Genomic DNA, 16,424 nt, shown 5'->3' with positions numbered 1-16,424 from the left:
AAAACAGTCAGCAGACAATCACTTTTAAGCTGGTTGTGAAATTTGTCTAAGTTCCCCATGAGTGTGGCTTTGCAAAACAGCAACACAGGTGAGGTGCCAGAGTGTCGGCTCCCCCTGCACACACGTCCTGTTTGTGTGAATCACATGTGTGTTGCGCTCCCCCAATGGGGGGAGTGGGGGGGTTTGGAGGGGGGGGGGGAAGCATTTGCATGAGCTGCTGATATATGGATGTACACAGGGGGTGTGTCCACCCAAAGCAGCTGCTGTTGGATCTCTTTTTCTGGATGTCACAGCTGGGAAACACGTACACGTGTGGATGGACATGAAATTTCAACTGTCCACTGTGATGCGCGTGTGTCTGCTTGCTGTCTTCATGTGGACATACATAAAAACATATATCGCTGTTGGGACAGGCTGCAGCGGGCAAACGCAGGGCACACACATTGACATGCTGTCCCAGGTGACAATGGACTGTCAGATCATAACACGCAGTGGGCAATCTGAATGTCACATCACCCACGTGAGCTCTGTTCCACATAATGTGCTTTCTGTCCACAAGATGCATGTCAGGCCAGGCATGTGTGCAGGGCCGGCTGCACACACTTAACTAGTATATGTGGACATGATAACAGCACACTGCTCCATTCAAGTCATTTCATGACTGTACATCTGTGACCATGGGTCATCTACATAGGAACAGATGGTGCATGCTTAATAAGAGGGATTCATTGAAATGCAGTGTTTTTATGGTGTGTGTGTGTGTGTTTTAAATACGTTCATCTCTTTGTTGATTTCAGGCAATTTCCCGCACCATTTACAGGCCAGTGACAGTAGTGCAGTGGTAAGGTTTCAGGCTGGCAATCAGTAAAGTGCAGGTTCAAATCCTGTGGGTGACATATATTTTTTTGTTTTGTTTTCCACAGCAGCAGTGCAGTGTGGTTCCACAGGTAGCAGCTGGCTTTTATTTTTTTCCACAACAGCGGCATGATGTGGTTCCACAGGTACCAGCTGGCTTTTATTTTTTCCACAGCAGCAGCACGATGTGGTTCCATAGGTACCAGCTGGCTTTTATTTTTTTTTCCACAGCAGCAGTGTGATGTGGTTCCACATGTACCAGCTGCTTTTTATTTTTTATTTATTCCACAGCAGCGGCACGATGTGGTCACACATGCTCCAGTTGCTCACACTGTGTTCGTGCAGAAGCATGCACGAAACCATCGCACTGGGATCGTACACGCCTGCCCGTCAGCACAATGTTTTCATGGTTCACTAATTCGAACTGTTTCATGCTATTTTGCCATAATTTGACCAAATTCACACTGTGTGAAGGGGCCCTTAACCAAGTAGCCTTTCCTTGTTACTCTATGACTCAGTTCACAGTGAAGAGGCTAAACTTTCCTCTCCAAGCCAGTGTCAGTTTACTTATGTTGTTCTAGTTGACATAAAGCACGTTTTTACATTGTTAAACTACAACAGGTTTGTATGAATCAAGTTTTGAAAAGATACATGGGCATTATCTTCTTGATAGTAACAGTTTCAGGCAAGTATTCATTTCTAGGATATACTCGTACAAGTGAGCTGTTCATTGTTAATTATGACATTACCACTCAAGATTTGATAAGGTCACTAAAGATTTAATAAACAGTGCTTGCTGTGAAATACATGACACTGATTTCATGATATTTTTTTAGAGGATCTGTATCACTTGGCATAAATACAAAAACAAGTCAATCCTTTTGAGCAAAGTCATCATTTGTAAAACTCCAGAGGTGCATGCAGTACTCTTTGTCCAGTTTCTCATACAGCCATAGACACAATATTTTTAACAAGGATTTGACGTTAGAAAGCTTTTCAATGGAAATATTTTTATCCATTACTTAAAAAAAATTGTGCTATCCCTTTTGTGAATTGATGATTTCATCATATATAATCTAATACATACATGCACACATCTTCAGCCGCTTATCAGGGATCGGGTCTCGGGCTATTTAATCTAATATTTCACTTGATTGTCAAAGATTTGCTCAGTACCAGAACCAGACCTATGAGAATAATTAGTTGCTGTTATACTGTTCAGTAATCTGTGCGTGGCACTGAACTGTTTCACTGCTCACGTTTTCGGGAAACAGAAATTATTTTTCATTTTACTTTACAAATAAAATGTTACATAATTATTAAAATCGAATTGAAATCTTGCTCTCCTTTGATGGGCTGTAATAGGCTCTTAAGATGGGAAAGCTCGTGATTTTTTTTTAATATACATATATTATAAGATTTTTTTTTTCCTGATAATTTTTGTGAGAAGAATATGTGACAGAATGTTTAATTGATCACTCAAAGTCTCGGACCTGCTGAAATGTGAATCGAGTCAGAAGCAGCGTTTCCTCTGATTCACACTCTGTCCATGGTGCTGAAACAAGGAAGACCGAATGCACATTTTGAAAGAAATTCACTCAATAAACAAATACATTATCATAGCAAATAAATATTTATGGTGTTGCTTTAGTGTTACAATGAAATATTCGATATATTATTGACTCGTTTCGGCTCTTATGGTGGTCGATTTTATTTTATTTTTTAAAAATTGTAATATTCTATTTAATCCCACGGTGTCGCTGCTCACTTGCAGATGTGAGGCAAACTCATTTGTCCACCTCAACAATAACGCAGTAATTCAGCCGTCAGAAGCAGAGCAGCCATTGTTGTTGGAGGGCCGTAAATTGTTTTATGACGACAAAAATTGATGTTCGTCCTTAAACGAGTTTTTTTTGGGGGGGAAATGGGCCACAGAGGAATACTGTTACTGAGTTTTGTGTGCGGATTTGCACCTTTCGTCCAGGTTCAGGCCGCAGACCTCAGTTATTCTGTTCTGGAGGAGATGAGACCTGGATCCATTGTTGGAAACGTAGCCAAGGATCTCGGCCTGGACGTCGCAACATTTTCCACTCGGAAAGCACGGACTGATATAGAGGAAGAGATTCAGCAATTTTGCGATATTGATGAAAAAACGGGAGATTTTGTGATCAAACAGAGGATTGACCGAGAGGAGCTGTGTGGAGAGAAGGTATCGTGTGCGCTTAAATTAGAATTAGTCCTCGAGAACCCGTTGGAGCTGCATCGTATTTCACTTCTTATTCAGGATGTAAATGACAATTCACCCGTTTTTCCAAAGGATTCAGTACAATTAGAAATCGGGGAATCAGCAGTTAAAGGAGCTCGTTATCGTCTCAGTGACGCGCATGACGCAGACATTGGACAAAATGCGGTGAAACTGTACAGTTTACAAAAAAATGAACATTTTATTTTGTCAGTACGTGACGACGCTGATGGGTCTAAAAACGTGGAGTTGGTGTTGGATAAAGAGTTGGACCGTGAAAAGGAACATGATATAAATTTACTTCTCGTTGCAGTTGATGGTGGAAATCCACAAAAATCTGGAACTGCCACGATCCACGTAACTGTACTGGACGCTAATGATAACGCCCCAGTGTTTGAACAGGCTGTATACAAAAGCAGCCTACCTGAAAACTCCGCCCTCGATACTGTCGTCATCACCGTGAGTGCAACTGATGCAGACGAGGGAGTTAATGGAGAAGTGACGTATGAATTTAGTCGAATATCAGAACGGGCTAAAAAAATATTTAATTTGAACAGCAAAACTGGAGAAATAAAAGTCACAGGAGTAATAGATTATGAGAGTGAATCCAAATATGAAATGCGTGTTGATGCTAAAGATGGAGCTGGTCTTTCATCTCATTCAAAAGTGATTATTGATATTACTGATGTGAATGATAATGCTCCTGTTATATTTATGAAATCCTTGAAGAATCCAGTGGTGGAGAATGTGTCACCTGGTACAGAGGTGGGAATCATTAATGTTCAGGACAGAGACTCAGAGACAAACAGACAGGTTCGCTGCTCCATTCAACAAAATGTCCCTTTTAAAATGATTTCATCAATTAGAAACTATTATTCTCTGGTGACAACAGGACATTTGGACCGTGAATTAGTGTCTGATTACAACATCACAATCACAGCTACTGATGAGGGCTCTCCACCTCTGTCCTCCTCTAAAACTGTTCAGTTATCTGTAGCTGATATCAATGACAACCCACCTGTGTTTTTGGAACAGTCCTACAGCACCCACGTGACAGAAAATAACAAACCTGGCTCCACTTTATGTTCTGTTTCTGCTCGAGACCCTGACTGGAGACAAAACGGGACAGTGATTTATTCTCTTTTACCTGGTGAGGTGAACGGAGCCCCGGTGTCCTCTTATCTGTCTGTTAACGGAGACACAGGGGTGATCCACGCTGTCAGGTCCTTTGATTATGAACAGTTCAGGAGTTTGAAAGTCCACGTGATGGCCAGAGACAACGGTTCTCCTCCACTCAGCAGCAACGTGACCATCAGTGTCTTCATCACGGATGTGAATGACAACACTCCTCAGATACTGTACCCCGCCCCGGAGGGCAACTCCTTCATGACCGAGCTGGTCCCCAAAGCTGCACAAGGAGGCTCTCTGGTGTCCAAAGTGATCGCAGTGGATGCGGACTCTGGACAGAATTCCTGGCTGTCCTATCATATATTCAAATCCACTGATCCAGGACTTTTCACTATTGATGTCCACAGTGGAGAGATCAGGACACAGCGGGACATTTCTGAATCTGACAGCATGAAACAGAACCTTATTGTAGCAGTTAAAGATAACGGACAGCCCTCTCTGTCTGCCACCTGTTCCATGTATTTACTCATTTCTGACAACTTGGCTGAGATTCCAGAGATGAAGGATGTGTCTTATGATGAGAAGAATTCAAAACTGACCTCTTATCTCATCATCGCACTGGTATCAGTGTCCACATTTTTCCTGACCTTCATTATTATCACCCTTGGTGTGAAATTTTGTCACAGAAGAAAACCCAGAATGTTGTTTGATGGAGCAGTCGCCATCCCCAGTGGTTATCCTCCTCCTCAATATGCAGATGTTGATGGATCAGGAACTTTACGCAGCATAAATTATGACACCTACCTGACAACAGGTTCAAGAACCAGTGACTTTAAGTTTGTCAGTTCCTATAGTGACTGCACTCTGCCTGCTGAACAAACTCTGAGGAAAAGTTCAACTCCATTTTGTGATCAGTCTGAGTCACCAGAGGTAGGTCTCAATGCTTGTTTTCATTGAATCACACACCCCTGCTTGTTTATTCATCATTTTTATATTCACTTCTTGTATTTACATTCGTTTTTCAGACAGTGTCTTCAGCCACTGTATTTTCCAAAGAAGTAGGTGAGAATTATTTTCAAAACCACAAGAACAAACAAACAAACAGATTAGGCAGCACTGTGACTTAGTCGCTGTAACTGTTGTATCGCTCCAATCTGCAATTGCTTCCCATCTGGTCCTTTGTGTTTTGGGTTTGACGGCTCTCCCTGTGTTTGCGTGGGTTCCCTACAGGTGTTCTAGCTTCTTCCCACTTCAAAAGATATGCAGCTTTGGTAAATTGGCAACTTTAACTTGAACATAACAGTGTTTGCGAGTGTGAATGATTTTGTCTGTCTGTATATGTGGTGTTATGTTAGTGTCCTATGCAGGGTGCAACCCGTCTCTCTCTCTCTGTGACTGGTTAGGTTTCTTTGGAATAGATTTGATCACTACAAATTTAAAACTTGTAGGACCAAATCTGAGGTTAGTTACAGGTTAATAATTTTCACCAAAATGGGCCCAAGTGTAGCCAACAGGTCCTTAAGCGGTTGAGTTGTCGCTGCAACATTTGTATCTGTGTTGGATTATGGTGATCCTCTGTACATGAATGCTGGTGCTAAGTGTTTACAAACAGTTGATACTGTTTATCATGCTGCCTTGAGGTTCATTACGAACTGTAAAATGTCTACTCACCACTGTGAATTATACACTCGAGTAGGATGGTCTGCTCTGGCCACTCGAAGGGCTAGTCATCTCTACACTTTTATTTATAAGGCAATTTTGGGATTGCTGCCTTCATACATTTGCTCGTTAATTACTCTGAGAAATGCTGAATCCTATTCTCTTTGTTTGAAAGAGTATTTGTTGCTTTCTGTCCCCTTTGCTCAGACGGAATTGGGCAAAAGAGCCTTTGTTTATTCTGCACCTTATACGTGGAACATGCTACAGAAAGACTGGAAACTAACTGAATTAATTTCTTTGAGCACTTTTAAATCCAAACTAAGAGTTACTGAGGCCAATTGTACTATATGCACTTGTTTCTCATAATGTGTTTATAACTTCTGTGTTTTATTGTATAAATATGTAACTGTATTTTGTGTTTGCTGCTGCCATTTTGGCCAGGACTCCCTTGAAAAAGAGGTTTTTAATCTCAATGGGATATTTTCTGGTTAAATAAGGGTTAGAAGAAGAAGTTGGCATTGGTTCAATACAGTTTTCTTAAATGCAATATATCACACAGAAAGCCTTTTCAACACTGATACCAAAGCCCAATCTAACATTTTTCTTTCGTGCCTCGTCACCTTTAGTGCCTCCGTTTCATGTCCCTTTTTTAAATGTAGTTATATATAATCTTCCCCTCCTCCTAACTCTAACCATAACAATAGCATAAGTGTTTCTCCTCCCCTAACCATAACCTCCCCAGACAACCCCCCCCCTTCACCCCATATTTTGTGGCCCCGTCATGAAATTAATTTGTGCCACTGTTACAAAAAGCACCCCATTGTCATGACCCCGTCACGAAACCATAGATTAATGTACTTTTTATTCCCCAGTACCACGACCTGCCGTGAGACTAGATTGGACATCACCACCTTACCACCACGACCACCACTTTGATTTATGTACTTGTATTGTCGTGAAAATAAATAAATAAAATAAAAGTAACACCTTATAAAAAATTTCCATTGTTTGAATTTCACAGCATTCACTCTGGAATTGTTTGAAATGTCTAATTCACTATTGTCCTGACTTTGGCTTTTCTCATCTTTTGGAAAATTCATAAATCTTCAGCTACTTTACGATAAACTCAAATGAACATTCAGTTTTTTACATGACATATGTTAAATTGTGTAAAATTATTTTTAAAAAAGTCATGGAACACAAACATTTGAACAGCTTTCAAGCAGACTTTTAATTTGTGTTGTTGATTATATTTTTGGCAGAAAATTTACACATACAAATTTAGTAACATTAAAATTGTATATATATTTTTTTTCCTAACAGGTGAGAAAGAATACTGTATAGTTTAGAAAGACAGATGCATTCACCCAAAATCAATGAGATAGAATAATTTAGGAACTGTGCATGTCTGTCTGTATATTCTTTTGCATCCTTATCTTCCTTTCTACTCCTCAGAGACCTTCAAAATGTGTGAATTGTGTGCTTCAAAGGTGATGTGTGCTGCATGCACTTCGCTTTTAAATAGCAGGTGTTGATATAAATTGTGCAACCTGATCTTACCCCACTTGTTGATGAAGTGTGTACCTGCTTAGACATCTGAAATACACCTTGCCTGACTTGTCTGTCTATATGACTGGTTTGATGTTTGTCATGTTGTTTATGCTCATATAAAGAACAAAGGATGAAGACATAAGCAGTCACAGTGATGGGCAGCTGATCTAAGGAGAAATGCTTCAACCTCCATTAGCCTAAAAAAGGTTTTTTAGTGTTTTTTTGGGGGGTTTTTTTTGTGAAATTTGATTACTTTGAGTGTGTTTTGTATAACTTCTGAAGTGGACACATGTGTCACATAGATTGTTTTTGCTGTTGTTCATTTTGCTGCTTCCGTTTATATATATATATATATATATATATATATATATATATAATAAAGTTGTGCTGGTGATAATATAATGATATTATGATTATATTGTGATGATATACAGTCAGGTGCATAATTTCTCTAACATTTCCCTCCTGTTTATCGTATGTGAATGCAGAACATCAGATGCTTATCACTTGTATACACATTTTCAATATAAGCACATCATTAAAGCATCACACATTTTCATATACCGCACTGATACCGACAAGCTGCACACGTTCAGGTTCACGGGGTTCTTCTTGCTGTTGTTGCTTTAGGACTTGGTGCTGTAGGAAGGAACAAGTCATCACTTGAGAGAACATGCTACGAATACATGGAAGCACACAGAGCATTAGAACACAAAACATAATCAAAACAACAAGTGGTATACATGTTTTCAAAAGAAGTTGCCACCAAGTTCCTGATGTGAACTAAGACCAGAAGTCCCAGCTTTTTGAGTTCATGGTAGTCAGCACAGCGTTCCTGGTGGTGGTCATTTCAGCGATGGCCCTGTGGATGGCTCCGCTGTCTGCAGTGTTGTCCGGTATGAAGGTGCAGCATGCAGTTCCCACTATTACGCACACACCTCCCTGTGGTGCGGTCAGAAGGTCGAGAACCATGCGATTCTGGAGCACCATCAGTCGTAGAGTGGTGAGTTCCTCCGAAGTGGCCTTTGCGAAGGTCAAGGATGATTTCATGAACTGCAGAAACTTGTATCTGGTGAATTCCACTTCTCTTCTTACGGCGGTAATCCCAAAGTTGGGAAAGAGAGCCATGGCGATGTCTTGTCCTGTGGAGAAGATGTGGTGGTCCTTCGGAATTTCTTCATATCCTCGTTTGTACCATGTCCTGCCACACACCGTCCATAGAGCCATAATGGGTGACACCCTCCATCACCTGAAGAGCGGTTGCTTGTGGCCAAGCCTGATACACCACGCAACGTAACCTTTTGCAGTCGTGGGAGGTTAGAGGGTCATTTGTCTTATATGGCTGAAAAAGGGTGAGTAGTCCGCTTGTGTCATTGTCTTACCCCTGCCGGGGTACGTAGCCATCGCCATCAGGCATCCTAGCTCCACGGCCTTGGGGGTAGTCGTGTAGACGTTGTGATGAGATGTCGATGTTGGCATGCGAGCACAAACATAGCAGTTAGTCATGTTGTTGGACGTGGCAGTATAGTTGATAAAGCGCCACCACATGTTGCCTTTGTAGTGATGCATCAGTGTGTCACTCAGTAGTACTTCAGATCGACGGTGTCTGTTATGGAGCGCTCCTCTTCTGCCCCATTCCTGGGTCAGCCACCATGTGAGAAGTCCAATCAATATCCCACACACTAAGACCACAACACAACAGCTACTTTTGCAATGCTGGTGACCACGACGTTCCCGCCGCTGTTCCCCAGCCGGAACGCCCCACCCCACCAAAGCATCCTCCAGTAGCATTGTTGCTCAGCTTACAGTGTCACCAAAACACCTCACACTAAATGAGTAGGGATCAGGTGGTTGCTTCACTGACGTTGAGACGAATCACCCCTAAACGGTGAAACTCCTTTGTAGTCAGACTTCCCCACTACTCCTTGGAGGGTCTGACACACGCTGTAGCTTACAGTGGCTTAGGTGGATCCAACTGGGTCGCTCTGCGATTTTCACAGCGGTGGGTGTCGTCAGCAGCACTTGGTATGGCCCCTCTCAGCATGGGCTGGACCAGCACTTTCTTTTGATGACCTTTACGAACACCCAGTCACCGGGCTGAACCAGTGGACAGTCCTGTGGGGACAAAGACTCAGATGGCAGTAAATTTGCTTTTGACACATCTTTCTCTTGTATTAATTTTCTCATATAATCAGCTCAGCAATTTCTACGTCTTTTGGGAACACTGGCAACCTATAAGGTTTACCATATATAACTTCAAATGGTGTGAGGCCTGCTTCTGCGGTGTAATACGCATGTAGAGTTTAACCAGGTCCAAACATTCTGGCCATGGCCTTCTCGTTTCTTCCATGCATTTTTTGAGTCTGTTTTTAACAGTTCCATTGGTTCTCTCTACCAACCCTGCACTTTGTGGGTGATAGGCACAATGGTTTTTCAAAGTCATTTGCAAATTATCTGCCATCCTTGATATCACATTATTTACAAAATGAGGTCCATTATCACTGTAAATGATCTCTGGGATGCCAAAATTTGGCACAATAGTTTTACAAATGGCTTTTGCTACAGCTAGTGCATCAGCTTTTGTAGATGGAACAATTTCAACCCATTTGGAAAAAGCGTCAATGAGGACCAAACAGTATTTATATGGTCCATTCTGATCGAGTTCAATGAAATCCATGTGAAGTGTGTGGAATGGATATTTTGGCTGTGGAAACTGGCCTCGTTTTGGTCTCACGTTCCCCTGTGGATTGTGCCTAATACATGTTGGGCACATCATACAATAGTGTTTTGAGTAAGTATTAAACCCAAATGTTGCAAAATGTTTGCTAATGAGGGTTACCATCCCTCCTGTGGATACGTGACATGAAGAAAAAGACGAGAACGCATATTGGCTGCCTATATAAACAGTTACCTTTTTATCTTTGGCTAAAATACAAGCTCTAGATCTGTCAACAAACCACACTTCTCCCTCAGACAGGGGAGTATCTGTCAAATCGGCTCTAACAACAACACAGCTGTGTGGATTTCCTTCTTCCTCCGTGGGGAGGAGGGTTGCTGGATCGCTTTATAACCACGTGGGGTTGTGACAGTCAATAATTCTGAAGGATTTTTTTTTAATGTTTTTTTTTTTCGTCAATTCCTCATTCAAAATCATTTTTCACACTCACTTTAACAACTGTTCAGGATGGAGTGCATGCTGTAAAATCACTCAATTGCTTTACAGCCTTTTGTTGAAGCAATAACATCGTAATTTGTTTTACATTGGAATTTAGACGTAATATGCCCATTAACCTGTATGTCTAGCATGTTTTATATACGTATATTATATCAGTATATCATATATATACTTGGATTAGTATATTAATTTTTATAAATTTTCGGTCCTTGTCTCAGTTATTTTGTCTTGATAGTGTCTCACACTCCGACAGTTTGCTCTTGAAGTTGTGTTTTCTCTTCCATTTTTCTACATATTTCTGTCCTTCTGGATCGCATGTTATCATAAATTTGACATCACCTTCAGGTGAACTGTTTTGTGCAACAGTAGCAACACGATTGTGTATTCCCCATTTTGGTCGTCTGTTGGTTCGATTCCTAGGGAATCCTAAGCAGGCAATTTATTTTTCCCTTTTTTACTGTTTGGTCAACAGTTTGACTGAAAAGTGTCAACCACTTCAACCTCCCGGAGGAGGTGGGTGACCTTGCCTAGTGCCTCTTTTCAGTCACGTTGTTCAACACAAACAGGTGTGGTGCGTATGAATGATTTCACAATTTACAAAGACTCTTCATTTTTGTCCCCTAGAGTTGTTCGTCATTCCATCCATACAGTCATACAATTCACATTCATTCATTTAGACAGCTGTATTTTGTCGCATCCTGTTGTAAAGTCCTGCATAAATTTAATCACTAGTACTTTTCACACTCTTAGACGTCTTTTGATGTTACATTGATGGTACTTTAATAGTACTTTGTCATGTTTTTTTTCTTTTTTTTCTTCTAACCACAACTACACCTTCATTGTCCTCCTTTCTTACAACCGTTGCCTTAGTCTCTGCAATCCCTCTCCTTTTCACACATTGTTCCAGCCACAGTCTTGCCACTTTTAACTCTTTCTCTTTCTGTTCCGTCTTTCCCTGTCTTGCCTGCTACACTTACTTCCAACTTCCCCACAACGTCCTTCCAGTCCTCCAGCTTCAACTTTCCAGAAACACCATATTTCCTCCTCCACTTGGGTAAAAACTGTACAGCATCAGGATTTAAAGACAACATAAACTTCACATCACCTGGTGATGTAGGCTCTGCCTTGGAGCAACAACAATTCCCCATAATATAATATTTCCTATATTTACAATTGTTACACCCAATATCACCAAAGCACTCAGCTGCTCAACAGCTTTACATGTAAAACACTGTAACACGCACCAACATGCGTTCACTGTCACTGTGGTCCTTCAGCGCCACTATTCTCAATCAATCAATCAATCAATCAATTTGCCAATATCCAATGGGTCATTTCAGCATGACCATGTTGCTATGGGTCATTTCTGCATGACCATGCAAACACAACGGTAAAGTATAAAACTTGTGCACCTTACTTGCTTTGCTGTCTGTCTCCATTCCACTCATCTGGGTCCGGATGCCGTCAATCTGCCGTTGGCAGTCCGAGGTGACTCTAAACACCGGCCTGGCGAGGAATGACCCCTCCCAGGTCTTTGCTTCAGTCCCACTAGTAGGAACCGGCCGTCGACGGGCTTCGGCGCGTTGTCCTCCTCCTGTCAGCGACTGGGTATGTTGGCAACCGGGCGGAAACACCAAGTTATGTCAGGGTCAAAACACATTACCCCTTACGGACATCTATAAATGAGTGAACACGAGACCAGCAACCTTTTCAGCTTTGCATGCAAAGGGAAGAGCAGTCTCAGAGCCATCTCCTTTCTCTCTCTTTGACTCTCATCGAACTGTCTTCCTGTGCTCAGCATTTTTATTAAGCAAAAGTGGCATACAAGCAGGGCGTGACGACATTGTCGGTTATTATGAATATCATGAATAAAAGCAATAAATAGGAGCAAAACATCCTGTGCAGCTGGTGAGCTATTGCAAGCTAATGTGTGTTTCCGTGGGTTTGCTGCTGTCTGCCTGTACTCCTTTTCCCCATCAAACAACATGTCACCCGACATGACGTGAATCCAGCTGGTGTACATCAATTCCATTGTTTTGCTGTCCTCCCACAGACACTGTCCTTGCTTCAAGGCCGTAATCCCAACAGAGACATGCAAAACTACATGGTGCAAAAGACACATGCATGCATATGACATGTGATGCAGAACAAACGATAATATACGTTGTGACTATATATATATATATATATATATATATATATATATATATATATATATATATATATATATATATATTGTGCTGGTGATAATATAATGATATTATGATTATATTGTGATGATATACAGTCAGGTGCATAATTTCTCTAACAACCTGATTGCCACAGCCATATCAGCAATGGTATTTGGCACGGGTTTTACACTGGATGCTCTTCCTGATGCAACTCCAGTTTTGCCTGGAAAATCACCTACCACCCCTGGGCCTGGTTTCATAAAGCAATCTAATCTTAGTCAATAACAGTTAGTCTCTCAACATTATCACTCTAATCACCGTTTCACATCAACAGCTAAACTTGTTGATTGGCCGTCTTACCTGAGTTGACGGTTTTCACGGGCATAATGGCCTTGCGCGTGCCATTTCTAAGAGATGGCTCCAATGTGCAATAGTTTTGTTTACTTCCAGGTTGGTTGTTGTCATGATCTTTCCAGCCTTTGTTTCATTAGCTGGCTTTATTAACATTTACAGACCCATACAAACAGCAGAATGACGTACTTAGCTCTTAGCCTAGCAGTTTCATTCTTCAGTTTCTTCTTCTACACTTTTGTCAAGCCTTTTTGTACACACAACATTGCTCAGTGTAACAGCGATGCCCGGTGGCTTGTGTGAGAACGGTCACAAATGCATCATGATGGTCGTCTTCTGCAACCATGGCCAAAAATTGAGGATGCTCCTCCTCTTGAAGGAATACGAGCAACGTAGGGGTGATCTTGAGTGTTTCAACAGTTGTTGGTACATGATAGCTGTTATTTTTTGAGGTAAGACACTGAAGTTTTGTCAACTAAAATAAGATAAGCCTCCTCTGTACCAATCTAACAACTTCAGTCAGGTAAGGCAAAACTGTAGCTGACTAAGTGCTTTGTGCAACAACTAACGTCAAAAAATGAGTCAACTCAGTGAGTTTAGTCCACTAAACAAGGTTAGATTGCATTATGAAACCAGACCCTGGTCTTTCAAAGAGGTCTCCCATACAAGTACTAACCGGGACCCACACTGCTTAGCTTCTGAGATCTGACAGGATCAGGCTCACATAGAGCAGACTGGCTGATGTTGTGTCAACTAGAATGGTTGTGTAATTTGTGAGGTTGACAGTTGACATAAATATAAACCTTCATGACATTCTTTTCGCTATACTGTACGACTTTTCAATACAACTTGTGTATTTCTGTACTGCAAATTTAACAGGCAGATGGTAGACATGTTTCTGTGTGAATCATGCGCATTTCTAATTCGAAGTGCACAGTGTTTGGCAGGGGTTTCAACCCAGAATTTCATTGGTTTTATTACCATCAGAACACTGAAAATCTGTTAAACAGGGCTAATTGGAATACCTATAACATACATTTTGTGAATTGCCCCAAGTCTTGATTTTCATTCGTCAATCTATTCCCAGAAAATTAAATGTGAGAATAATTATGGGCTGTATTACCTCCACTCACCCTCTGTCCATGAGGCTGCACTGCATTTCACTGCTTGCAGATTTGAAAAATCACATATACGAGGTCTATTAGAAAAGTATCCGACCTTATTATTTTTTTCAAAAACCATATGGATTTGAATCACGTGTGACTGCGTCAGACAAGCTTGACCCCTCGTGCGCATGCGTGAGTTTTTCCATGCCTGTCGGTTGCGTCATTTGCCTGTGAGGAGTGGTCCAGCCCCCTCGTCGTTGTTTCATTGCCAGGAAATGGCGGAATGATTTGGGCTTTTTTTCCATCAGAATTTTTTCAGAAACTGTTAAGAGACTGGCAGCTGGAAACCATTAGAAAAATTTATCTGGCTTTCGGTGAAAATGTTACGGGCTTGGTAGAGAATAAGGAGTGTTACTGTCGCTTTAAGGATGGCCCCTGGAATTCCTCCGCACGTCTGTCTCAATGTGCCGAAAAAGTGCTGATGTCCACGTCTTTTCACAATTCCTGTGCTAGTCAGACGACGTCCCAGATAAAACACAGCATCCAGTTTGGAAATGAATGGCACATTCCACTGTTACAGGAGTTTTTGTCATGGAAAGAGGAGCGGAGGCTTCGCCCGTCGCGGCGGTGCCGCATGGCGCACAGCAACACCGTGATGAAGCCTCACAGGACATGTTCTGGCATGTCCAAGCACATCCACAATTTCTCGGATAATCACTCGATGGAAAAACCACCGACAGCTGTCTGAACGCCATCTCAAAGCCGTCCTGTGAGACCAAAACGGAGGTGGTTTTGTCTCGCTCCAGTAGCGAATCCATTGTGACGCGCGAAGCCTCCGCTCGGCTTTCCATGACAAAATCTCTTGTTAAAAGTGAAATCTGCCGGAAAATGGTTGATGTCCAGCTCTTGTGATAACCAGAGAAATGGCACACGATGGTCACGGATCCAGACAGCCATCCGTTTAGAAATGAAATGGTCGTTCAGCCTGTCGATGGCGGCTTCAGAGCGCGACGCGCCCCACAGCCGCTGGGGGCCGTCCTTAAAGCGACAGTAACACTCCTTATTCTCTACCAAGCTCGTAACATTTTCACCGAAAGCCAGATAAATTTTTCTAATGTTTTCCAGCTGCCAGTCTCTAACAGTTTCTGAAAAAATTCTGATGGAAAAAAAGCCCAAATCATTCCGCCATTTCCTGGCAATGAAACAACGACGAGGGGGCTGGACCACTCCTCACTCAAAGCCTGCTCACAGGTGAATGACGCAACCGACAGGCATGGAAAAACTCACGCATGCGCACGAGGGTTCAAGCTTGTCTGACGCAATCACATGTAATTCAAATACATATGGTTTTTGAAAAAAATAATAAGGTCAGATACTTTTCTAATAGACCTCGTATTAATATATATCACAACATTTATTTTTCACTTTGTTGATGAGAGCTGTTGCACATTTTCTTAACTCTTGGCAGAATCTCAAATGAATTATGCTGCTCTGTTTTTAAAGTTGAAATTTTCCAGTTGATCAAACAGACATTTATGTCTTTACAAGCTTGAAACACTGCCGCATTTTTTAAGTAAATTTACCTTCAGTCATTAGAAGCAGTGTTAGCTTCTTTCCTTTTATGAGAATAATATTATTTTACTAAAATAATATACATCATATTGGGTTTGTGGCCAATGATCTTGGCCAGTTTTATTATATGACATGTTTATGACAATGAAAGACAGATTTATTTGCTGAAAAGCACAGGTACTTAATCATTTTATTAGATGGACTGATTTTGTACATTTGTGTGCATGCCTTCAGATACTTAAATTTATTCCCACAGCACGGTGACTCGAGGAATGTTGGTGTGTGAACTGCTTATACTTTTGTGTGCCATATGCACTTTACTGTCTCGTGGGTGGTGTTTAATTCTAATGGTGTGTCTGGTTGAAGTTCTTATATGCACATACCTGACTTGCTTGAAGGATGGTGCGTGATATTTACACACACATAATGATTTGAAGACAGTGACATCTCTGTGGCAGACCAGTAACCTGAGCAATGAGTCACTTGCCTCTCACACAGCTGTTGGTGTTACCAGTCAGTTGCAAATGGTTGTGTACCTCGCATGATGCACATGCAGTAACAGAATTGTTTGACATGAACCTTTTCACAAGTTGTACTTTATTTAATATATATTT

The 16,424-nt window shown here is 41.5% G+C and overlaps 2 protein-coding genes across 8 annotated transcripts in view; both read left to right on the top strand.

Annotated features, from left to right (window-relative positions):
- The window catches only part of LOC117519820 (protocadherin gamma-A11-like), a 911,360-nt gene that overhangs the window by 412,103 nt on the left and 482,833 nt on the right, over window positions 1-16,424 (top strand). The gene's annotated exons all lie outside the window — the stretch shown is intronic.
- On the top strand, window positions 2,663-5,182 carry LOC117520478 (protocadherin gamma-A11-like). The gene has a single exon (XM_034181819.1). It carries the CDS (start codon window positions 2,744-2,746, stop codon window positions 5,180-5,182), a length of 2,439 nt encoding a protein of 812 aa, XP_034037710.1. The 5' UTR covers window positions 2,663-2,743.

Source organism: Thalassophryne amazonica, chromosome 11 (genome assembly GCF_902500255.1).
Source record: "Thalassophryne amazonica chromosome 11, fThaAma1.1, whole genome shotgun sequence".
NCBI lineage: Eukaryota > Metazoa > Chordata > Actinopteri > Batrachoidiformes > Batrachoididae > Thalassophryne > Thalassophryne amazonica.
Note: the sequence above shows the minus strand (reverse complement) of the source record. Positions and strands in the feature narration are given on the sequence as shown.

Coding starts and splice junctions, on each gene's coding strand:
- LOC117520478 (XM_034181819.1), top strand. CDS start 2,744: ATGTTCGTCCTTAAACGAGTTTTTTTTGGGGGGGAAATGGGCCACAGA.